At 35.3% G+C, this 25,022-nt stretch overlaps 6 protein-coding genes and 1 pseudogene across 6 annotated transcripts in view; all 7 read left to right on the forward strand.

The window, feature by feature from the left end:
* LOC122575684 (odorant receptor 13a-like) overlaps positions 1-356 on the forward strand; it is a 2,868-nt gene extending 2,512 nt beyond the window's left edge. Inside the window, exons 6-7 of the mRNA XM_043744990.1 lie at positions 1-82; positions 223-356. The exon at positions 1-82 is cut by the window's left edge and continues 54 nt beyond it. Of these exons, the coding sequence (XP_043600925.1) occupies positions 1-82; positions 223-291 (151 nt within the window). The 3' untranslated portion in view covers positions 292-356. The remainder of the gene's footprint in view (positions 83-222) is intronic.
* Positions 357-3,405: 3,049 nt separating this feature from the next.
* Positions 3,406-5,956, forward strand: LOC122575679 (odorant receptor 30a-like). Its single transcript, XM_043744982.1, has 6 exons — positions 3,406-3,600; positions 3,978-4,230; positions 4,613-4,716; positions 4,878-5,192; positions 5,489-5,764; positions 5,888-5,956. Exons 1-6 carry the CDS (start codon positions 3,406-3,408, stop codon positions 5,954-5,956), a joined length of 1,212 nt encoding a protein of 403 aa, XP_043600917.1.
* Positions 5,957-6,746: 790 nt separating this feature from the next.
* On the forward strand, positions 6,747-8,973 carry LOC122575904 (odorant receptor 13a-like). The gene is made up of 5 exons (XM_043745393.1): positions 6,747-6,963; positions 7,126-7,254; positions 7,961-8,097; positions 8,201-8,530; positions 8,641-8,973. The coding sequence occupies exons 1-5, from the start codon at positions 6,771-6,773 to the stop codon at positions 8,971-8,973; spliced, it is 1,122 nt and encodes a 373-aa protein (XP_043601328.1). The 5' UTR covers positions 6,747-6,770.
* A 1,336-nt stretch (positions 8,974-10,309) lies between these two features.
* On the forward strand, positions 10,310-13,087 carry LOC122575677 (annotated as a pseudogene).
* A 665-nt stretch (positions 13,088-13,752) lies between these two features.
* Positions 13,753-16,688, forward strand: LOC122575673 (odorant receptor 4-like). The gene is made up of 6 exons (XM_043744975.1): positions 13,753-13,947; positions 14,353-14,605; positions 15,253-15,356; positions 15,629-15,955; positions 16,040-16,315; positions 16,449-16,688. The coding sequence occupies exons 1-6, from the start codon at positions 13,753-13,755 to the stop codon at positions 16,515-16,517; spliced, it is 1,224 nt and encodes a 407-aa protein (XP_043600910.1). The 3' UTR covers positions 16,518-16,688.
* A 1,635-nt stretch (positions 16,689-18,323) lies between these two features.
* LOC122575676 (odorant receptor 30a-like) lies at positions 18,324-20,601 on the forward strand. The gene is made up of 6 exons (XM_043744979.1): positions 18,324-18,518; positions 18,819-19,071; positions 19,345-19,448; positions 19,543-19,857; positions 20,126-20,401; positions 20,525-20,601. The coding sequence occupies exons 1-6, from the start codon at positions 18,324-18,326 to the stop codon at positions 20,591-20,593; spliced, it is 1,212 nt and encodes a 403-aa protein (XP_043600914.1). The 3' UTR covers positions 20,594-20,601.
* Positions 20,602-22,186: 1,585 nt separating this feature from the next.
* On the forward strand, positions 22,187-24,716 carry LOC122575671 (odorant receptor 13a-like). Its single transcript, XM_043744974.1, has 6 exons — positions 22,187-22,381; positions 22,786-23,038; positions 23,401-23,504; positions 23,745-24,077; positions 24,169-24,444; positions 24,578-24,716. Exons 1-6 carry the CDS (start codon positions 22,187-22,189, stop codon positions 24,644-24,646), a joined length of 1,230 nt encoding a protein of 409 aa, XP_043600909.1. The 3' UTR covers positions 24,647-24,716.
* The last annotated feature ends 306 nt before the right edge of the window (positions 24,717-25,022 follow it).

Raw genomic sequence — 25,022 nt, forward strand, 5'->3', positions numbered from 1 at the left:
ACTCGTTACTATAAGATCTGGCGTACCTTGTTGCATAACAGCCTATGGATTCTTTGTCGTGTCTCTAGAAACATACACTCGGGTAATTGAAATGTTGTGGCATTTGTCATAATTGCAGCGAATAATAAATTTAACTGTGTAAAACTGTACAGTATACGAAAATGTAAAAAGTACAAAGGATACACGCCGAATGTCTGTTACTTATACATATTATTGTTACAGGTTTTAAGTACTGCGGTATCATATTTCACATTATTAAGACAAACTACAGAGGAGACCCTCTCTTCGTAATATACATATTTCAGTTGCAAGTATACAGAATGACTAGTAATAGATGATAAATTATGTAAGGGGTGCTGCTGCAAAGCGAAATAAAACTACAATGAAAAATAATAAAAATTGCATTTGAAGTTTGATTCGTTATACGTTGACGCTTAAAAGTCCAGTTACACTCATATTCAATCATCAAAATAATCCGTATTCATAAATCCATTCGGTTGCATATTCATATCGAACACTCGGTGTTCTTCTACAATACGAATACGCGAACAGGTGTGTGTAAATTTCTTATTAATTTTGTAATATTTTTATAACAATCACTATTTGGTAATTTCGATTGGAACTTCTTTCCCAACTATTCTTTTACCAACCGTCTTATCAAATAATTCAGCTATAGTATATTTTTTCGAGAGTTAAATGTGGTTAAAAGCATAGCATCGGTAGAATAGAAAATAATGACAATGTAATACGCACAAATTTCTGTCAATAATGTAAGAGAAATTGGTCAACGAACAAATACGTAATTGACGAATACATCTTTTATGTGTTTTTCCGTCTATACCAAAGGGTAGCAATCAACCTTTTCCTTTTTGCGCCCTTCGTACCAGAATGGTATACGAATAACAATAGGAAAGAATGAATTAATCAACGCAACACCTGTTATTGCGATGATTCATACGTACTGGTGCATACGCGAGCGAGACAGCTTTAGACGCTGCCCAGGTAACACCATGCCTACAGGATGACCCAGGTGTTCACGACACACGGCGTGTTCACGAGTACCTGATGAAGATCGGACGCGAGGCAACGGACATCTGTGACCACTGTCATGTCATAGGCGAGAGATTGGCGCCCTCGACGATCGTGGAGGCGATGTTAAGCGGGTCGCAGGAGTACGAGGCTGTCTGCTTCTTCTGCGAGCAATCGTAATAACTTGTCATCGATTAACTCCACGATAAATTGCTATTTCCATACACAATTACTGGCCGTACAACAAATTGGCGTGAGCTATATTATACCCCGACAACTTCTTATGCGTGCTAAATCTACACGTGGTCTACCAATTTCGTATGCTGTGACCATAGTGAATCTATGGTCGAACATCGACGAACGAACAGATATCGTCGAGTACTTGAAAAAATGCATCCAAAAACATCAATCGTTGATCGAATTCAGCGCTAAACTCGACGACATTTACACATTGCCGATCCTCAGCCACATGGTTATCTTTAGCGTGCTGATGTACTTTGACACGTACGAAGTCATTCTGGTACGTGTGAGCGGTTTAAAACGAATTAATCGAAAAGCTATCGTGGATACGCCATATTTCTCAAATTAACAATTTAATAAAATTAGACAAGAGCGATCGTGCGTTTTACTATTATTCGGTACCTGCCGGATGAAAAATAAAAGCCATATTTCTTACGATGGTCACTTAAAACATTTGTACGTAAGCGGACGTATCTCCTGGGACACGACTTATTTTCTTCTTCCACATGATCGGTAGTTTTACCCACATCATTTTTTTCACGTATATCTGCAATGGTTTAGTAGAGGAAAGCTCGAATATTAGCACGGCATCGTATTCAGGATGGTGGACAATTTTGCCAATGACCGAAACAGGCAGGAAGATACGCAAAGATACGAGGATAATAATTATGAAATCGATGCGACCGTGTTATCTGTCCGCCGGAGGAGTCTTTCCTATCACTTTGGAAACATCTACCGCGGTATGCAGCAATTTCTTTCTTTGAATCCCATTTACTCTGAAAATGCCACATTTTGCAATCCGGTACAATATGTAACTGTTTTTTGTCCTTAAGTAAGCAAAATTTGAATATAAATCACGTATGTGTTATCTTGGAAATTACGTAACGTAAGTTTTACTTACGATACTGCATGCGTCATATTTTTGGATTTCTGCTTATTACGTACACGTTTTTACATATCTGTAATTATAATAGAATACGCATGTACATGGAAAATTATGAAACACCTTGATAAAATTTGTTGTTACAGCTTATAAGCTCGACGATGTCATACTTCTCATGGGAGAATCGTCTATAAAAGCAGCAGCGGAGTAGTTAAATGCACAGACTTGCATAATGGAAATATTTTAATATTTGCAAATAAATTTCACTATTTATATCTACATAATTACAAGAATAAATTTAATATTGTCTAATGATATCAGTGAACGTACAATTTCCTTGCTTTCGCGTTAAAAAAGAATAGGATCCTTTTATGCGACGTAATTTTCTTTGCATTTGAAAAATTAACGAAAAATTTTCAGAATAAATTCAGGCACAAACTTTATCCCCTCGGATCCTCTGCAGCAACTTGATCTGCGATATTACGTTGGACAATCGTAAGAGTTCCATGGAGCCACGAGACAAAGCACTCTTCCATCGCTTAAAACGAGTGAAATGAATCGCAGGCCATCTTATGCACGGTCACGATCGTCTCTCGTTCTTTCTATCGTCACCTATTCCATTCAAACACCCTCGAATCGTGAATAATGCATCTCCGATTACGTTGCAACGTCTACACTTGACACGAGAACAGGACACGTTACAGGCAGCTACGCGAATTTTTGATTAGCATAGACACAAATCGTCAGAGTGTCGTCGCGATTAAAGACCCTGCGTCTAACATCTCGTTAAAAATCGATCAGTTATAATTGTCACTATACTACATCGCCCTTGCTTCGTTTATTCGACGTTCACCGCGCGAATGATGCAGAGTCACGACATCTCGGTAATTTGAGCAAGTTTTCTCATATAAATCGTAGGCCTGTAGCTAGCGACGATTCAAAATGAACAAGGTCGCAGAGATTTCGCGCTGATCTACGTGGTCGGAGCGCTTTTCATTGGGGAAATTTTAGCGTAAGTGCGCAACGGTTTCGCTTTGATCGACAGCTCTGTTATTCTTTATTCTTTTATGCTCTTATTACGTGAGGAATAAAATATTCATATTCGTTTCCTGGTCGTCAAAAGTTTGCTTAGGTAAGACACGTATCTACCACGAAATATAGAGTGTCTAGGCAGATCAAAATGCCACTTGGTATCGCTAAGTTTACTATCTATTGCGTGATTTTAGAATCAGGATTGAGAAGAAAAGATTGTCATGCATACCGAACAATACACAGATATATCCATTAAAATATCACGGTTGCTGCTGAAAATCACGGGTATTTGGAAATCGGCGAACAAAACCGAAGATAGGCAAAGAAAATTCGCGGTGTTCTATACCATGATTACAAGCGCTTATAGCATGTACGTGAACGTCGCGGATATTTATCACAATTTGAACGATTTGGACGTGAGTAAGAAAATAAGTAACCCCCGTGAAAAATTTTCTCCGTTTTTGTATCAATTTTAACGTTACCATTAAACTGCGTATAGGTAGTTACTTGTACTGCGTGTTGGTAAATCAATAGTGCAGTTATTTGGATGAATTATATTATACGGAATTAAATATCGCTGCAGAACTTTGAAGACATTTTTTCATTGCAGATTGGCGCATTTAGAAGCGTTTGTCTAATGTTATTTTAAATATTCCTTTAATTAAAATTTACTAACTGCAAATGTATTACTAAATCGTAATCTTGCTCTTCACATAGCAAGTTGTAACAATTAAATGTTAAACATCATTTTCCATCGATCATTTACTGCAATTTATTAGAATCATTTTTTCAGCGTTGTATCTTTCTGGCAGCCAACGTATTGAACACGATATTGGTGATGTTTAAAATTTCGATAATAAATCTTTATAAAACGGAATTCTCTCATATAATCGTATATGCCCAAAAGCATTTTTGGCACTTGAATTATGATCTCGATGAGAAGATACTTTTCGCGGAATGCAAGAAAGTTTGCAAACTGTGGTCGCTATTTATAATCCTTGTTATACAAATTATTGCCTCCTTCTATGCAGTTGCACCAATCTGCGGTAAGTTAATTCATCGATCAAAAGATTAAATAAAGCGTCTTTTCTACAGGAAGAAAGTAATAATTTTCGAACTAATGAAATAAACATCAATATTTTGCACTAGAAGGATAATACTTCGTCTTACTTTTCATCAAAATATAGTAAAACAAGCTATAAGTTATAAAACAATAAGAAAAGAAATTTCCCAAATCACGATAACTTGTTGTTTGTTCCTAAGTTATGGAAATTGAGGAGATAAATTAACGATCTAAGTAAAAAATAACCGTCTCGTTTGGATCTAAAAAATCTAAACTCGTTCTAGCGAAAGCTGATTTTAAAACAAACATTTGTAACAATCGGAAGGATACTATAAAACAAAAACTCGTGTTTCGCTATATTTCAGCGAACATTAGAAGCAATAGCTCAGAGAGAGCACTTCCGGTCGCAATGTGGGTCGATCTGCCGATATACGTGACACCGTATTACGAAATAATGTTCGTCATTCAGGTATCTCCATTTAAGTCCATGAAACGCGACAGTGTCTAATTAGCGAGCATGTTCGATAGTAATTAGGAATTAAGTAAATAGCGCTTTAATATTCACTGAAGAAGGTGAAAACCTAGCGAGCACAATTATGATTTCACTATGGAAAATCACTATTTACACAGCTAGCGACTGTGCAACAAATCTGTGTAGCCTATATGGCCTGCGACAACTTCTTATGCATACTGAATATGCACGTGATCTGCCAATTCCGCATCCTGCATAACAGGCTTTTGAACCTATGGAAGATCATCGACCAGCAAACGGATAAGGTCGATTACACCGACAAGTGCTACGCAGCGTTGAAAAAATGCATTCGGCAGCATCAGTCGTTGATCAAATTCTGCGAAAGGCTCGAATATGTTTATAAATTACCAATCTTCGGCCATATAGTCATCTTTAGCTTGCTGATGTGTTTCGACACGTACGAGATACTTTTGGTATGTGCGAACTTCCTATTTGTTTTTCTATTTTTTTAAATACGTAGAAACACAATTACCGCAAATTTCATCGTTTAACTCTTATATAAAAATCGTTAAATCGCACATGTAAGTTCGTCTCGTTTAATGTTTGTCCAACTTTTGAGATACACATATTTCTCGCGTTAAACCTTCTCAAACTTGCACAGATTTATTTGTTTGTCGAGAAAACAAATATTCGTTCGTTTTAAATATATTTAATAGCTGTATCGGAATATCATCTGATTTTTGAATACGAATCTATGCTATGTACACAGGCAGATGTATCCCCTGGTACACGACTGATTTTCGTGTTCCACATGTTCGGTAACTTTATCCATATAATTTTCTTTACGTACACTTGCCACGGCTTAATGGAGGAAAGTTCGAATATTAGCTTGGCAACGTACTCAGGCTGGTGGACGACTTTGCCAATGACCGAAACTGGCAGAATGTTACGAGAAGACGTGAAGATAATGATAATGAAATCAACGCGACCATGCTATCTGACCGCCGGTGGATTCTTTCCTGTATCTTTGGAAACATCTACCGCGGTATGTAATCCGTTTCTTACTTAATCCCGCTCATCCTACAAATATCGCTTTTTGCAACGCATTACCAGAAACATATAAATTTTTGGATGAATCCTATGACGACACTAAAATTTTATGTTACAGCTTATGAGTACTACAATGTCATACTTTACGCTCATAAGGGAATCGTCTTTGAAAATGAAGAATAAATAATTCATAGTATAAACATGGATCTAGATAATAAAAATATTTCAATGGTTGCGAACAAACTTTAATATTCGATCGATCGATCATCGATCTATCACCCCCGATCGTACGTCACGCCCTTCCCCTCCATTCTACACACAACGTATTGAATATATTACAAACTTTTCCAAGGCGACGCAAAATTAAAAATACTACTAGTCCAAGTATAGTCTATTTCTATTTCTAACCGTGCAACATCGGTAATTTGTAACGATCGTATCTTAAGTCAGTGACAAGCTTGATGTACACCTTCCATTGACCTGTACATTATCGACACATTCGGCATAATTTGTATCCGCAAAATACAGCCACATATCATTTACACCTGACATGCACCGCTAAAACACGAAAAAAAGAAAAAAGATGGATACTTACGAAACAATTTACAAATAATCCTGGCAAATTCCACCGTTATGCTCGAGAGCAGCAACCATGATCGAATTCGAGCGCACAATGCTCTTCAGAGGCTTCCACGAATCAAATCTCCTGAACTGTCGCATATATAATACATTGTCGTCACGTCCGAACGTTCACCGTTTACCTGGAATAATACATAATTTATCGATCCGGCACCACTTTTACACTTCGCGCGCAATTACAATGACGTTCAGAATAACCAGTTGTCCACGAAGTAGAAAAAGAGAAACGAGCCAGACAACAAAGCGAGAACCGATCAAGGAATAGGGAATATCGCGTCAGTGTCCTTCGGGATGGATAATAGGCAAGCTGGAAACATTCGATAGAATCGAAGATCGAAGCATTCTACCATAGAACACTCGGTATGAGCTCTAGGCAAGTTAAAGATCTGTCTATCATCATCACGAGTTTCTACATGAAATTCGTTGGTTTTTGGCTGGCGAATAATTACGTCGAGAAACGTCGCAGGAACGTTGCGTTGAGTTATACGTTATTCGCCGTCCTCCTCTCCCTATCGACCGAGGCGAGGGATTTGTACTTCAGTTGGGGAGATCTTGGTGTAAGTGGAGAATCTAATTTTTTAACTAGACGAATTAAATCGAGCAATCGGCAATTTTCTTTATAACGATTTTAAACAATTTGATTTGCAGAAATCAACTCGATGTTTTGGTTACAGGACTCTGTTTACGTCATATGCAACGTTATAACTATTGTTCTAGTTGTGGTCAAAATCTTCATTTTGTTAATATATAACGAAGAGCTGCTTGACATAATCGGTTATGCGAAAATAAATTTTTGGCACTTGAATTACGACTCACACGAGCAAATGATCGTGGATAACTGCAGACGTACGTGTACCATTTTCGTTTGCGTCTTCACTTTCTTCGCTCAGGGAACGGTTATCGGTTTCATAGCGAGGCCAATTCTAAGTGAGATATTTAAGAATAAAATAATTACTAACATAGAATATTATCTTTCTATAAATGGCACTTTATAAATAGAAATCTTGACTCGTTACGATCATTCGTTATTAATTTAAATAATAAATTTTGCTAGGTACGTTTCCAGCTTTACGCTTTAACGGCAAAGCACGTAAAATAAGTTCGGTTGCCGAACAAATCTCGGCAAAGCACCTCTGCAAAAATTCAACGTGACGCGAGGTTTACGACACGGTCAGAAACGATTGCTATTTTTGAGAGGCAGATTTTTTCTACCAGTATTCGAATGGTACGTGATTCAAACCAAACATTAACGACGTTAAAATGACTTCGACGCATAGCATGTATTTTCAACTTCTTTATTTCCGTCTCCCTTGCCTTAATAGTAAATACCGTGTCATAAATCTCACCACATCGCCGTAGTGCCAAACGATGGCCCAGCAGGCTCTATGGCCGATCGATGCAGACTCAAATAAACGTTCATAACACTACACACCAAGATCAATTAGGCACTTAATTGTTGGAATTACTTTATCAGCATCGTAATCGCTCATAGCTTGTAAGAAGGGCTAAACTACAATGATTAAATAGAAGATCTGTTTGGCATACTTTTCAGTAAACTATGGAAAAAATGAATCCGAGCGAATACTTCCGTTTAACATGTGGCTCCCCGAATGTCATCTATCCATGACACCATATTTCGAATTAATGTTCATGCTACAGGTTTTACATTATTTTACTTTACAATTATTTGTAAATGTAAAGATACAAATACCTCATGAACAATTACTTTATCTATAAAACGGCGTTAATAGACCCTTTGAAATTAGTGTTTAATCGATCGATATTTTTGCAGGTTGTATGCTCGTATCATGTTGGTGTGTGCTACCATTGCTTCGACAATGTTTTATGCATTTTAAATCTACACACTGCTGCACAGTTTCGTATCTTGCAATATAGACTTGCAAATATGTGCAACACGAACGACTGTGCAGAATTCTACGAAGTTTCGGAAAAGTTATCATACAGTATACATCGATACGGAAAGCTTAGGACTTACATTCAACAACACCAAGCACTCACTGATTTTTGTAAAAAACTCGAAGATGTATTCAACTTGATTGTACTCGGACAGGTGTCGCTATTCAGCTTATTAATCTGCCTCGATGGGTATTTGATACTTATGGTTAGTATAGTATCTGTATTTCGTTGTCCTACCTCAGGTAGAATAATTCTAAGCTATTCCATTTTTTATTTTTATAAAAGGATGATTTCACTTGTTCTCTCTATCTATAGGATGATGCTCCCGCTACAAGACGCTTTACTTTCGCCTTTCATATAACGGGTTGCATGTGTCAACTGTTGATGTTCACCTATAGTTGCGATTGTCTGATACGAGATAGTGCGAACGTAGCTAATGCCGCGTATAAGAGCTTATGGTCGCGCTTACCGATGGACCAATTTGGAAAAATATTACGCAAGGACTTAATACTGGTTATCATGAGGTCCGCGACACCCTCTTGTTTGACTGCTTGTGGATTCTTCACTGTGTCATTGGAAACTTACACCGGGGTAAGCGCAGACGTAACACGTATAGTTGAAAATCCTGTAAATATGTACCTTTCTTAGTAAAAATTAATTAATTCCTACAGTCAAAACAAATGTTCGTACATAACTTTTCAAATCTGATATAATAATATCAATTGCACTCACTCCCTCTCTCTATCTCTATCTCTCTATCCCGTTGTCTCGCTCACTCTCACGCTTTAAAATAATTAGAATTCAATTCTGAATAACTAATTTTACCTTTAACATAATCATTTTTATCTATTCCATTATGGGGTTTGAGCACTACAGTGGCATTTTTCTCCATTCTGAAACATTATCTACAAAAAGTGTGACAATCTATGCATATTGCAAATCAAACTCTCAAAAATAATATAGAAATGAATCTTCTGTCGCCAAAGTGATAATCGTATTAATATGTAACTTCCTATTTGGTTAAACGCTGTAATATTTCAGAAATTTTTTGCAAGCTCCTAAATGTAAACTCCGCTTGATAATCATCGAAGCAAGTGAATATTTAAATCACGATTAATCAGAGATCCTATGGTAGTTTCGGTAAGATATTTTTTTCTCTTATACTGAAAAACTTGTTTAATGAAGTACTCCTGATAAGTATACGAATTATGTAAAGGTGAATTAGTAAGTAACGTCATTGTTATATCGCTAATAATAAACACCATAATTACCATCGTTATATCAGATTTTATTAGGAACGTTTAAAATCATCACACGCCTAAACTGTTTATTCGCTTTTCACAGATTTTAAGCTCCGCGGTGTCGTACTTTACATTGTTAAGGAATCAGTCAAACAATAATTAAAATACAAGTGAAATTTCGCATAAAGTAAGGAATTTCAAATAGATAGTTTCGCATCAAAGTGATATATTTGCATGTTATAGAAAGACAAAATAAAAAACATTCCTTTATCCCAATGAAATATATTGGGGAAAAAGTACCCAAGTAGGTAGACAATAATATTCTATTGCGTACTACAAGCACCTGACATCATACACAGACATAAGAGAACAAATGTTGCCAAAATTTCTTTATTCGTTTTATAGATAAAATATCCCTGAATCTGCACAGCACCTTTCACAAATCATAGAAACAAAAAAAAAAAAAGACATTTATCATCTTCGTAACTTTAACGCGCCGCCGCTGCATCAAGCGATCTACGTTCTTTGCTCTTAGACTCTATCAAAGGAAATTATAGACAACTTTCTTAAGTCGTATGCCTCATTTAGCAGGATAAATTTTCCTTTGGCAAAACGAAACAGCTGTCGAACAGCACTTCGATTTCACAAAGGGTCTCGTAACCCCGGAATAATGTATAACTCGATCGATCCCATCCACTCGTTGTTCATTCGGAACAAAGAATAGTAATCCTGGGCTACCGTGATCGAACGTTCGCTCTTTTCTTTTCTTTCGTTTGTTCTCGTCATTTTTTTCCCGGAAGATCAAATAACGGTGCATCAACGATAATAACAAAATAGATACAAAGTACGCTATCGGTGAATGAAAGGATGCCAATACATCAAAGCGACTGATCGTCTCTAATGCGTTGCAATAATCGATGTAGACCGTGTACAAGTGTATCAGTTCAATGTCCTAACATACCAGAATATTGACAGTACAATATGAGATTTCTGAAGAGCCACGACATATCTATTAGCTTGACGTCGACTTTTATGAAGCTCGTTGGATTATGGACGTCGAAAAACCAATTGGAAAGACGCGTCAGACTTGTTACGCAGATTTACACGTTCGTCATTATTCTCTTTGCTCTATGGCTAGAGCTTTCGGATATTTATTATTCTTTCGGTGATCTGAGTGTAAGTATTCGAACAATTATTTTTACCGAGATATTTGAAGAGAGATAAATCTCGATGAACGATACAGTTGCGGACTAAATTTCTGTAATAGTCCAGTTTCATTTCAAGCATTAAAGTTACAGAAGCTAATAAGTCAATATGCAAAACAAAGTTCATTGTTTATTTGTGGAATAAAGCGCGGGACATTGTAATAAAAGGAACTATGCAACTTAAAATTTGGTAACATGGTTATAAAATTTGTAGCGTAATTTGATTATCATTTAAGACAATTACAATGTATTAGATTTCCTGAAATAACTTATTTTTCCCATAAAACGGTTGTTTTCTCGTAAATTTGTAATATCGTGGCTTGTGCCCTGTTTTCTCATTTGTCGTACCTAATTTGGATTAACAAAAGATTTATATAACGCGCAAGTGAAATAAGATCCATCCGTAGTTCTATACTTTCGATACATTTTCTCTGCTTACAGACCTGCCTTTACATCGTGTGCAACATTATGGCGGTCCTATTGCCTCTTCTGAAGATGATCGTATTGCTTGCGCATAAACAAGAACTTTTTCAGTTAATCACATATACGCAACGAAGTTTTTGGCACGATAATTACGATGAGTACGAGAAAAGGATTTATATGAACTGCAAACGCAAATGTACCGTCTTTGTTTGTTTCGTAATATTCACCACCAAAGCGACCCTTATTTGTTACGCCCTTAGTCCAATTGTTGGTAAGTCGCTTAATCTTACATTGGAATTTCTATTTTTTTATTTATTTTAAAGAGCACAAAAATATCTAAGTGTAATCTATGGCAGATTCAGAAGATTTAATTGAATTGTTGTTGAACTTTCTTCAATACTATATATTTTCTATTCAATATTTATAAAGAATTATGCCATTCTGTATCTATTCCAGAAAATATTGGGAGGAACGAGTCAGCCAGAGAATTTCTATTTAATATGTGGATTGATCTACCACTGACAATGTCCCCATACTATGAAATAACATTCGTGTTACAGGTACCGGATCGCTTCTTTTTCCTAATGCTCCACGTATTTAATATTATCTAATTTAATACCAGTAACAAACTTAATGGAAATCTTTATATACCCATAGCTCCTGACATTGTACCATATTGGAGTCGGCTATTTCTGTTTTGACAATCTATTATGCGTCATGAATCTACACTTGGCTACTCAATTTCAAATGCTGCAATATAAAATGTCCCGCATGACCGATTTAACGAATAAAGAGAAGGGAGAAACAAATCCACAATTGTTCTCAGGATCATCGGCAAATAAATGTTACACCGCCTTTAAGATGTACGTTCAACAACATCAAGCTCTCATAGCTTATTGTGGAAAACTGGAATCGGTATTCAATTTGCCTGTTTTGGCGCAAGTACTGGCGTTCAGCTTGGTAATGTGTCTCGATGGGTACCAGATACTTATGGTGAGTGTAACGCATTCATATCAATTATTCATTTTTACATTCCTGCATCTCAGAGAGTGTCACGAACCCTGTATGCGCAAAGTACAAAAATGTACACAATACATACCATATACAAGAATATACAAAATAATCAAACTACAGCACTCTCTATAACATTTAGTCGATGGAATAACTTTATACCTAAAGTACCCTAGTTCCGTCTTTTTAATTTTATTCGTGCAAATGTCGAATTTACATCAATATCTGCGGTCTAGTAATAGACCGTATATTGTACTTACTATGAGGATCATAGTAAATCACACGTCGTCTGTAAAAAGTATCTATATCGAACATTTAAAAAATTATGAGCACTATTCATACTTCAGACAAGCTTTTACGCACTAATAACGCATCTTTTCGCAGCCAGGGGCACCTACCAGAACACGTTTGATCTTCAGCTTCCAATTAATAGCCTGTCTATGCCAGCTACTCATGTTCACCTACAGCTGTGACTGCATCATACAAGAAAGCGCGAGCATAGCTTTGTCAGCGTATAAAGGTCCTNACTCGTTACTATAAGATCTGGCGTACCTTGTTGCATAACAGCCTATGGATTCTTTGTCGTGTCTCTAGAAACATACACTCGGGTAATTGAAATGTTGTGGCATTTGTCATAATTGCAGCGAATAATAAATTTAACTGTGTAAAACTGTACAGTATACGAAAATGTAAAAAGTACAAAGGATACACGCCGAATGTCTGTTGCTTATACATATTATTGTTACAGGTTTTAAGTACTGCGGTATCATATTTCACACTATTAAGACAAACTACAGAGGAGACCCTATCTTCGTAATATACATATTTCACTTGCAAGTATACAGAATGTATATAGAATGTAAAATAGTAACAGATGATGAAATATCTAAGGAGTGCTGCTGCAAAGCGAAATAAAACTACAATGAAAAATAAAAAAAATTACATTTGAAGTTTGATTCGTTAAACGTTATCGCTTAAAAGTCGAGTTACACTCATATTCAATCATCAAAATAATCCATATTCATAAATCCATTCGGCCGCATATTGTCGAACACTCGGTGTTCTTCTACAATACGAATACGCGAACAAGTGTGTATAAATTTCTTATTATTTTTATAACAACCACTACTCGGTAATTTCGATTGGAACTTCCACATCCTCTGCTTGCCTTCGTATCCTTCTACTAACCGTCTTATCAATGATCCAGCTATAATTTATTTTTTCAAGAGTTAAAAGTGATCTAAAGCATCGCATCGGTATAGTAGAACATAATTACAGAGTAATACGCACAAACTGTAAATAATAAAAAAAAAATTGATCAAGGAACAAATACGTAATTGACAAATGCATCTTTTATATATGCTTTCCGTCTATACCGAAGAATAACAATCAACCGTTTCCTTTTTGCACCCTTCATGTCAGAATAGTGTAAAGATGACAAGAGGAAAGAATGATTTCCAATCAACGTAACACCTGTTATTGCGATGATTCATACGTACCGGTGCATACGCGAGCGAGACAGCTTTAGACACTGTCCAGCCGACACCATGCAAACGGAATTAGACTTGGACATATCGATGGTCTTGTCAAAGTTTTTCTTGAGGAGCATCGGTTTATGGATATCCGAAAATTCCGCAGAAGAACGTCGGATGAAAATAATGATCATTTACACAGTATGGCATTCGATATTTGCTACAATCGAAATTACCAGAGATTTCTACTTCACTATATTGTACAAAGGCGTGAGTATATTATTATTATGTATAGAAATATAGATTGGAAAGCAATTTAGCAAGGACGGTCATTATCTTTCTAATTATTATTTAATCGTATAAGTAAAGCGCATGTATTGATTTCTCAATGCCATCTACGGGGATTACTTTTAATCGGCACCTGTCTTTGTTATTCGTTTATATCGGATAATCAAGGATGTCATTGGTAAAAACTTTTCCGGTTACGTATATTTAATACATTAAAAATTTGAAATTCATGAGATACATTATATTTTCTAATTTAATCTACAATAATACTGAAAATCGTTTATGACATATAACATTCGATAATAGTTTATGACACGTGTATTTCAATTAAAACTCTACGAAACATACAAACAGCTATAATTATAAAAAATTCATAATTCATTTCAGGATATTCTTTACGTTATTACCAACATATTAACCGTGACAATGGGTTTAATCAAGATATGTATCATAATGTCGCATAAAGAGGAATTTATAAATCTGATCGTGTACATGCAACAACATTTTTGGAACGTTAAGTACGATTTTCGCGAGAAAGAAATTTTGAATAATTGCAAAAAAACTTGCACCTTCTTCGTCTGTTCTGTCACCGTCATGGGTACATGTGCTATAATAGCTTATCTAACAACACCGATTATTGGTAGGTTCTATTGTTCTATTATTCTATTATCCTATTCGCTAATAGTGTGTTGTAGATCTTTAATTCAAGTCGCGAATGCTTTACGTGGATGTACGTAATATCAACGTGCTATATATGTATAGGATGTCTCCGTAGTCATAGTACAAGTTATCGGGATTCTTTATGCAGAAATAGGTCGCAAAACAGGCGTAACATTTTTTCGTCAACACGAGCAGAAAGACAAGTCGTATACCTCGAAACTTGCAATTAGTACACGGGCATCTGACGGATCCTCAAACACATTTTTCTCGAAAACGAAGCCTTAAACGAAAAAATATTATTCCTTGTTTTCGATTAATTTTTACCTGCAGAATTACTGATTACTTTTTACTGCAGAATCGCTTGTACCAAGATTTTGGAGACGCTCTGTATATAGATAATAGGATACTTCCCAGAAATTTTCATACTATTTTATCACATAACTTAAGCAATTTTTTTTTTAAACTTTGATTCAGTATTGTTAATTTTCTAAAATGTTCTATGATTGTGTATACTGTCAAATATTTCTCAAAAAACTCAAAATTTGGTAAATACGAAAATGTACCTGACGATAAATAAGCGAAACATTTGCTATAGAGAAAAGTATATCATCTAAGCGTTTGTTGCAGCAAATGCCGGGAAAAATAATTCCGAAAGAGTATTGCCATTCAACATATGGCTAAATTTGCCAGTATCTATGTCGCCTTACTACGAAATGATATTTACTCTACAGGTATTTTAGATTCTCGCAATTTTTCGAACGATTGTTATTGTAGCTGGTTGCATTACATGCTTATATTTACTATATTAAACTTACAACACAATGACATAAACTGGGATATCCGCACCTGTGGAACTGCAACATGTAACAATTAGTTGAAGTACGACGCTAGTATCTAATGATTACTATAGAAATGACGCGATATCTCTGACACGATTTTGCAAAAACCAATAGATTTCTTCCGTGGGCTGTAGCAGGGGAAGTAATTTTTATACTTTTTGCAGACGATAAATATGTATCAAATAGCTGTCACCTACTTTTGCTTCGATAATATTTTCTGCATTCTGGCCATACATTTGGCTGGTCAGTTTCGCATACTTCGATACAGGTTTTCAAAACTGTGCGATATAGAACATCAGATAAACGAGAAGGAATCGATGATAACAAACTATGCGCATACGTTTTATGAAAAATTGAAAATGTACGTTCGACACCACCAGGCACTGATCAACTTTTGCGACAGACTTGAAAACGTGTATACGATGTTGATACTTGGACAAGTGTTGGTATTTAGTGTGTTAATTTGCCTGTTTGCTTATCAAGGACTATTGGTTAGTATTTACATACTATAAACATTCCCATCATCAGTATTTGTTAATTATTTGGCACTTTCTAAATGCATAGTTTGCTTTTAGGCTGCTGCCTCTCTTGCGAGACGCTCGATTTTCATCTTTCATTTAATCGGATCAATGGCGCTATTGTTTATGTTCACCTATAGCTGTGACGGTGTGATAGAACACAGTGAGAAAGTTGCTATCGGAGCATATTCAGCGCTGTGGACGACCATGCCAATGAACAAATCTGGGAGGATGATTCGAAACGATCTAATAATGGTGATTGAGCGATCAAGAAGAGTTTGTTGTCTCACCGCGAACAGATTTTTCCCTGTATCGTTAGAAACTTATAACAAGGTAGATATAGTATTAAATCTGCAACAAATACGCGTTACGATCTATGAAATTTAATGTATAGGAAAAATTTTCAGACATTAAGAAATTATAATTTTCGATAACGTGAAATAATTTGTTTATTAACATTTTGCAGATTTTATCTACCGCAGCATCATATTTCACGTTACTAAGAAATAATTTAGAGAACGAAATTGAAAACTGATTGGTAAAAGCAAATCTCCAACCAATTCGGTAAAATATTCGTAGAAAATTACCTATGATAGTATTCAAAAGAATTGTATAGGTACATCTATTAAAAAAGATAAATCGTTGAATAGAAAATAAACGATAACTAAACATACGTATAATCGACTAGAGTCGCTCGCTTATGACATTGCTGGCACAACACCTATTTGAATTTATTTTTATTATCCTATGTTTGTACACCATTTAGATGTTGAATTTCGTGAAACGCTCAAACAGGTATCTGTTCATTTTTCACGAGAAGTTCGTACGTCGAATGTCTCGTCCCCCGACTAGCAATTCGTGAAATATATCCTTAAAAAAAAAGTTATCCCGTTTTTTGCCCTTTATGATCCGTATCCAAAAATCCTTTCTTATTCCACGCCTACATCATAAAAGAATTATATATATATGTATATATATACAGGGTGAGTCATTAAAAACTACCACCTGAAGCAATTATCTGTCGACTTCATCAAAAAACGTTTAAAGTATAGTATTTAATCAGCCTAGTCAGATGTGTACATTCTCTAGTATCTTATATTTTTTAAGACGTTAAGATGATTAGTCGATTCAGTTGGACATTCTCTACAAAACAGTATTAACTAATTTATACCGAAAAACTATTAATTTAGCAAATATTTTAACTTTAATTTGTCCAATTTAATGTACGAAAGGTAACGACGATGTAAACGCAAGAATACCGCTTCGCATCTTTCCTCGTCTCTTCCATATATTAAATTTAACGAGTTACAGTTAAAATATTTGATAAACTAGCGGTCTGCGTATATAAATACATAAGTTAGGACCTTTCAGTAAAAAATGTCCAGCTAGATCGGCTAACGTTATAAAAGATACACGGTGGCCATTAAAAACTTCAAAGTTAACTTAATATCTCAAAACATAGGGTATTAGATAATCAACTCGTATACTCGTCTGATCAGGCTCCATAAATACAGTAAACTTCGCTTCAAACATTTTTTAATCAAGTCAATAGATAACGAATGTTTTCAGGTGGTAGCTTTTGCTAAGTCGTTCGTAACGTTTTCAGCGTAAATTCATTCTATATCAAAATTATGAATTCCATTCGATACTTTGAAAATCATATCGCGTCTGATCTTTCCATATAAAATATCATTACATATTAATTGCCTTTATTCTTGCAACTTTAGTTGTAGGTACTTAAAAATAGTATAGTTTATACATATTATGGTTAGCAAATAATGAGATGTGTGTTCGTGTTACAAAATGTGCGTGCTAATACAGAGGATATATGAAACTGCGTACCTGGTATAGTATATCGCTACAGAATTGCGTAATATTCATTTTGCAATCAAGATAACAGCTTAATCGTTCTCAAAGGAAGTCATCTTTATACACCACGTCGTGACTCTACATTCAGAAACAACGATGTAGCGTTATACTTTCCAACTGTACTTCTTCTCTAAGTAACCATACGTCAGAGCACAATTTTTACTTCTGGCGACCAAGTAATCAATATGTGAGAAATTGCTAGTTGCACATGCACTATAGGGGGTAATAATCGCACACGCCCTCTCTCAAGCACACGTGATACAGCAATTCATATATTTTTCATGTTTGTCAATTTCTTATTTGTGTCCGCCACCGTATCGCTTCCACTCTACGTATCTATTATCAAACGATCGAATGTCTCGATAGATCAAAGCGATGTCACTTCAAGTCGCCTTTTCGCTAGGAACCTTTTCTCGCTAAATTTTCTAGCTGTCGCATGATTTAAAGATCAAGATCGAGAAAAACGATCGCCATGCATACGACACGATACACGGATATCTCAATCACATTGTCGCAGTTTCTATTAAAACTCGCGGGTGTCTGGATGACAGTGAATAACACCGAAGAACGTCGGAGAAGACTCACTATGGCGTTTACTGCCGTCATACATGTTTACGGATTATATCTAAATCTCGGCGATGCTTATTACACGTGGAACGATTTGAGCGTGAGTATAAAGATCGGTCGCTGTTTTAAGATTGTTATTTTTCGAAAGTCATAAAATACCTTTCATTTAGAAATCAACTTAAATTTTTATACGAACGTATTATAAATTTAATTACAGAGAAAATAATTAAGGTGAATATCGAATCTACTTAATTGTTTTTATAAAATTTAATTAAAACTGCAAGAAATATATTAATACGGCAATCGTATTACGAAAATGTTTAAAATATTTATAGAGAGAAACAAATTGTACCGATATTCCGACTGGTTTACTATATATAAAATGAATTAACTTTTTCAGCATTGTACCTTCTTGCTCTCTAATACATTATGCATCGCATTGGCGATGTTCAAGCTTTTGATATTAAATTTTCGCAGAACGGAATTTAAGGATTTAATTTTATTTGCACAACAAAATTTTTGGCATTTCAAGTACGACCATGATGAGAAAATACTTTTCATGAAGTGCCGAAAATTGTGCAAGCTGTGGACCATAACGGCATGTTCTTTCACGCAAGCCTCCTTGGCATTTTACATAATTACGCCAATCTGCGGTAAGCATGCATATTTAAAGATCTTCGTTTCTACACAAAATAAATAATTTAGTCTCGAATAAAAACAATTCTATAGCTTTAAGATCCAACGATATTAACAATCACAATACATGCTTTTCTTCAAAATAATCAAATTAGTTAACAATTAACAAACAATCGACAAAATCTCCATCGAGTCAACTCTGATTCTAAAAGAAATCACAAATATGGGCGGACTAATCAATAGAACATACGAAACGGAAGCTTCAGGATTCATGCCCCATTGTGTTTCAGCGAATATCGGAAAAAACAAATCGGATAGGGTACTTCCGTTCAAAATGTGGGTCGATCTGCCGCTAAGCGTGACACCATATTACGAAATTATGTTCGTTATTCAGGTATCGTATATCTCCTCCATTTCCGAGTATATTTAAATAGCGAACTCAGCGAATACAACGATAATTTTACTATAGAAGATCACTGTTTATCCAGCTAGCGACTGTGCAACAAATCGGTGTAACGTATTTGTGCAGCGACAACTTCTTATGCATACTGAATATGCACGTGATCTGCCAATTCCGCATGCTCCATAACAGACTTTTGAATTTATGGAAGATCATCGACCAGCAAACGGATAAGATCGATTACGCCGACAAGTGTTACATAGCGTTGAAAAAATGCATTCGGCAGCATCAATCGTTGATCAAATTCTGCGAGAAGCTCGAGTATGTTAATACGTTACCGATCTTCGGCCATGTAGTGGTCTTTAGCTTGCTAATGTGCTTCGACACGTACGAGATACTTTTGGTACGTTGGATTTACTTACAGTATAGTAGTGGATTCGTTTTTAAATACGATTTGTTCGAAATACGATTCATCGCAAGTTTTATTATTTCACTGTTACGTAAGAATCGTTAAATAGCATGAGTAATTTAACTTTGTTTTATGCCCTCCTCAAACTTTCATAAACTTATCTCTTTACCTAGAAACGAAATACTCGTTTCAAGTATATTCGACAGTTATACCATCAGAACGATTTCGATATGAATAAACGAGTATTATATTATATACACAGGCAAATGTAACCGCTGGTACACGACTGATCTTCGTGTTCCACATGGTCGGTAGCTTTATCCATATAATTTTCTTCACGTACACTTGCCACGGCTTAATGGAGGAAAGTTCGAATATTAGCTTGGCAACGTACTCAGGCTGGTGGACGATTCTGCCAATGACCGAAACTGGCAGAATGTTACGAGAAGACGTGAAGGTGATGATGATGAAATCAATGCGACCATGCTGTCTGACCGCTGGTGGATTTTTTCCTATATCTTTGGAAACATCTACCGCGGTACGTAATCCATTTCGTACACAATCCCATTGATCCTGGAAATATCGCTGTTTGCAACGCATTACCAGAAATATATAAATTTTTAGATGAATCCTATGACGACATTAAAATTTTATGTTACAGCTGATGAGTACTACAATGTCATACTTTACGCTCATGAGGGAATCATCTGTGAAAAATGCGGATAAATAATCCATCATATATATATTATACAAGTGCCTATATCATGAAAATATTTGAATATATATGAATATACTTTAAATATGTACTTGAAATATATGTTTTGGTAATAATAAATGTAATATCGGGAATATATTATTACTATATATTTTGATATTTATGATTTATTTAGAATGAATGGATTGTACAGATGTTGATTAAACAGAAGAACGATGGTTATTTAACATGAACTAGTCACAATAACGCGCTATAATCTAGATAACTCAATGGTTCACTTGCAACCCTCGCCACAACGGATGCAACGTTCTCTCTCGTGCGGACCACACTTTCTCGACTTCTCAATTCACACTCTCTGACTACTCGATTGACACTGACTGCTTTCGCGTCCCTTTTGTCTTTTCTTAGACCCACCACGCACGTGTTCTGCAACCACTCGTGGCCAAGGTCACATAGGCCTTTTTTACGAAACTATTCGATTGAAAGACCGACGACACTTTGATGGACCCGACGCCGCCTCGGCTCTCGCGACATTATATGTGGTTTACCCGATATCTCTTAGGCCTTTTGTCTGCGATACTACATAAAGATGAAGTTAATTAAACTCTTACGTCGGAAACGAAAATTCTACACCAAGCGGACGTGGCGATACTTGTATCAACATCGATATAGCGATAATCCAATATATATGTTTTCTTCTTTTGCTAATAAAATTATCACTAACATTGGTGAGACTCTTTTGATTTTAATGAGACCGAACATAATATTATTATAAAATTTGCTTGCTTTAATTTGACTTGTCTTCTACGTTCGTGCTGTCAGCAAAATACAAATATTCCGAATAACTAACTGGTCATTTGTTCTCCTTGAAAACCAAGAACAGGTACCTAACACTATAAACTGCAAAATACACGCGTACATCATGCACGATACATATATACAGCACTAAAACGCAAAAAGTTATACAAAGAGATACTTGCGAAATAGTTTGCGAATAATCTTCACGAATTCTGTTCTTTTCTCTAAACGCAGCAACCATGATCGAATCCTTATCCGTACCCGTATCCAAAAATCTATTCGGTAGGAAACTCTCGTTAGGACTTCTTCCGTAACATGAACACGAGAACAAATAAATTTTGTATTTCCGTAACAATCACTACACGTTCTGATTTTAACAGCAATTTCTCGTAAGAGCGAAGGACGCAACGTTTAACGTTCGAAAACTCAGTTGCAGTTCCTGAAAGGTCACATTCGAAGATCAAAAAGTGACTGTAGTCTAATACGTACGGATCTCTGGAAACAATGAAAGAGATCAAACAACGAACAAATGTATGATTACCTGCTACTTCCAAGCTTTTTTCATTTATCCATACAAAGGTAACAATCAAACATTAGTTTCACTCCTCCTTTCACTTCTGTTCTCTTTTCACTCCTTTTCCGCTCCTCTTCCACTCCCCTTCCATTTATCCTTCACTTCATTTGCAAGAATGACAGAAAAAATTAATAAATCAAAGAAGCGTGTCACCTGTTATTACGATGATTCATATGTATTGGGCTATACGCAGAACGTAGCACATGAGTGACAGCTTTAGAGGCAAATCAGTCACCATGCAAATGCAAGGAGACTTGGACATATCAATGGTCTTATCGGCGTTTTTCTTGAGGAATATCGGTCTGTGGATAACCGACTATCCCACGGAAGAACGTCGGAACAAAATAATGATCATTTACACAATATGGAATTCTATATTTGCCACGATCGTTATTACCAGAGATTTATATTTCACTGTGTTGTACAAAGGCGTGAGTATATTATTATTATGTACAGAAATATAGATTGGAAAGCAATTTAGCAAAGACGGTCATTATCTTTCTAATTATTATTTAATCGTATAAGTAAAGCGCATGTATTGATTTCTCGATACCATCTACGGGGATTACTTTTAATCGGCACCTGTCTTTGTTATTCGTTTATATCGGATAATCAAGGATGTCATTGGTAAAAACTTTTCCGGTTACGTATATTTAATATATTAAAAATTTGAAATTCATGAGATACATTATATTTTCTAATTTAATCTACAATAATACTGAAAATCGTTTGTGACATATAACATTCGATAATAGTTTATGACACGTGTATTTCAATTAAAACTCTATGAAACATACAAACAGCTATAATTATAAAAATTCATAATTCATTTCAGGATATTCTTTACGTTATTACCAACATATTAACCGTGACAATGGGTTTAATCAAGATATGTATCATAATGAACCATAAAGAGGAATTTATGAAACTGATCGTGTACATGCAACAACATTTTTGGAACGTTAAGTACGATTTTCGCGAGAAAGAAATTTTGGATAATTGCAAAAAAACTTGCACCTTCTTCGTCTGTTCTGTCACCGTCATGGGTACATGTGCTATACTAGCTTATCTAACAACACCGCTTATCGGTAGGTCAAAAATATTCTATTTGTTTACGGTGTGTTGCATTTTTTTGATCCAAATCGTGGATGACTCGTATGAATATACGAATATAAATATATATATATACATGTACATGTATGGTATACATACATGTACATCAAATATATATACATCGATATACTATGTCGTATAACTAAAAACAATGTTTTTTCAAAAAAGAACTTTGATTCGGTGCTGCAACATTAAAATGTTTAACAATTGTGTATACTAACAAATATCTGTCTGCTGTTATAAGCTGAAAATTCGATAGGTACAATAATATACCTAACGATAAATAAGCGAACCACTTCATATAGGAAAAAGCATATCATCTTAGTGTTTGTTGCAGCAAATATTGGGAAAAATAAATCCGAAAGAGCATTTCCTTTCAACATGTGGATGAATTTACCATTGTCCGTGTCGCCTTACTACGAAATGATATTTATTGTACAGGTATTTTAGATTCTCGCAATTTTCTAACGATCGTTATTGTAGCTAGTTGCATTACATGCTTATATTTACGCGGAACTGCAACCTATGACAATTATTTGAAGTTTCACCCTAGAATCCTCTACTTTCTATAAATCTACATGACCTTTCTTATCAATGACTAATCAATTTCTGCGATTTTGCAAAAACCAATAGATTTTTTCCACGGACTGTAACAGGGGAAATAATTTTTACTTTTTGCAGACGATAAGTACATATTACGTATCAGTAAGCTATTTTTGCTTCGATAATGTTTTCTGCATCTTGGCCATACACTTGGCTGGTCAGTTTCGCATACTTCGATACAGGTTTGCAAAACTATGTGACATGGAACGTCGGATGAAGGAAAATGATATGGAGTCGTCGTTAACAAAGCATGTGCATGTGTTTTACGAGAAATTGAAGACATGCATTCGACACCATCAGACACTCATCACTTTCTGCGACAGGCTTGAAAACGTGTATACGATGTTGATATTTGGACAAGTGTTGGTATTTAGTGTGTTGATTTGCCTGTTTGCTTATCAGGGATTATTGGTTAGTACAATATTTGCGGAGTATGAACATTTTTATTATGAAATTTTGTTTTATATATTTGACAATTTCTAAACGAACAGTTCTCTCCTAGGCTGGTGCTCCTCCTGCGAGACGCTCCATCTTCATCTTTCTTTTAGTCGGCTCAATAGCTCTACTGTTTATGTTCACCTATAGCTGTGACGGTGTGATAGAACACAGTGAGAAAGTTGCTATAGGAGCATATTCAGCGTTGTGGACGATCATGCCAATGAACAAATCTGGGAAGATGCTTCGAAACGATCTAATAATGGTGATTGAGCGATCAAGACGAGTTTGTTGTCTCACCGCGAACAAGTTTTTCCCTGTATCATTGGAAACTTACACCACGGTAGATATAGTATCGAATCTACAATAAATACACGTTACGATCTATGAAATTTAAAGCATAGGAAAAATTTTCTGACATTAAGAAATTGTAATTTTTAATATCGTGAAATAATTTGTTTATTAACATTTTGCAGATTTTATCTACCGCAGTATCATATTTCACTTTGTTAAGAAATCGCGTGGAAGACAACATTGTAAATTGATTGGTAAAAACAAATCTCCAATCGATTCAATAGATTGTTCTAAGAAGAATTGCATTTAAATATATATTGTACTATTCAGGCGAATTGTATATTTACATTTGTTAACAAAAATAAATGTATTTTAGGAAAATAACTGATAATTTAATACATATATATAATGAATAATCAATGTGGAGCTTTTCCTATAGTACTTCACAATATCTTAATATATCAGCCAATCATTGATAACATACGAGCTTTTTTTAATATTTATAGTAAATCTTAAATTAATTCGGTATCATAATGGTGAATTTCATTCACTATTCTAACAATCACAGTCGTTTAATTTTTCCGTATAAAATATCAGTAAATATCATTTATTACTATTTTTATTATT

Source organism: Bombus pyrosoma, linkage group LG15 (genome assembly GCF_014825855.1).
Source record: "Bombus pyrosoma isolate SC7728 linkage group LG15, ASM1482585v1, whole genome shotgun sequence".
NCBI classification, from domain to species: Eukaryota; Metazoa; Arthropoda; class Insecta; order Hymenoptera; family Apidae; genus Bombus; species Bombus pyrosoma.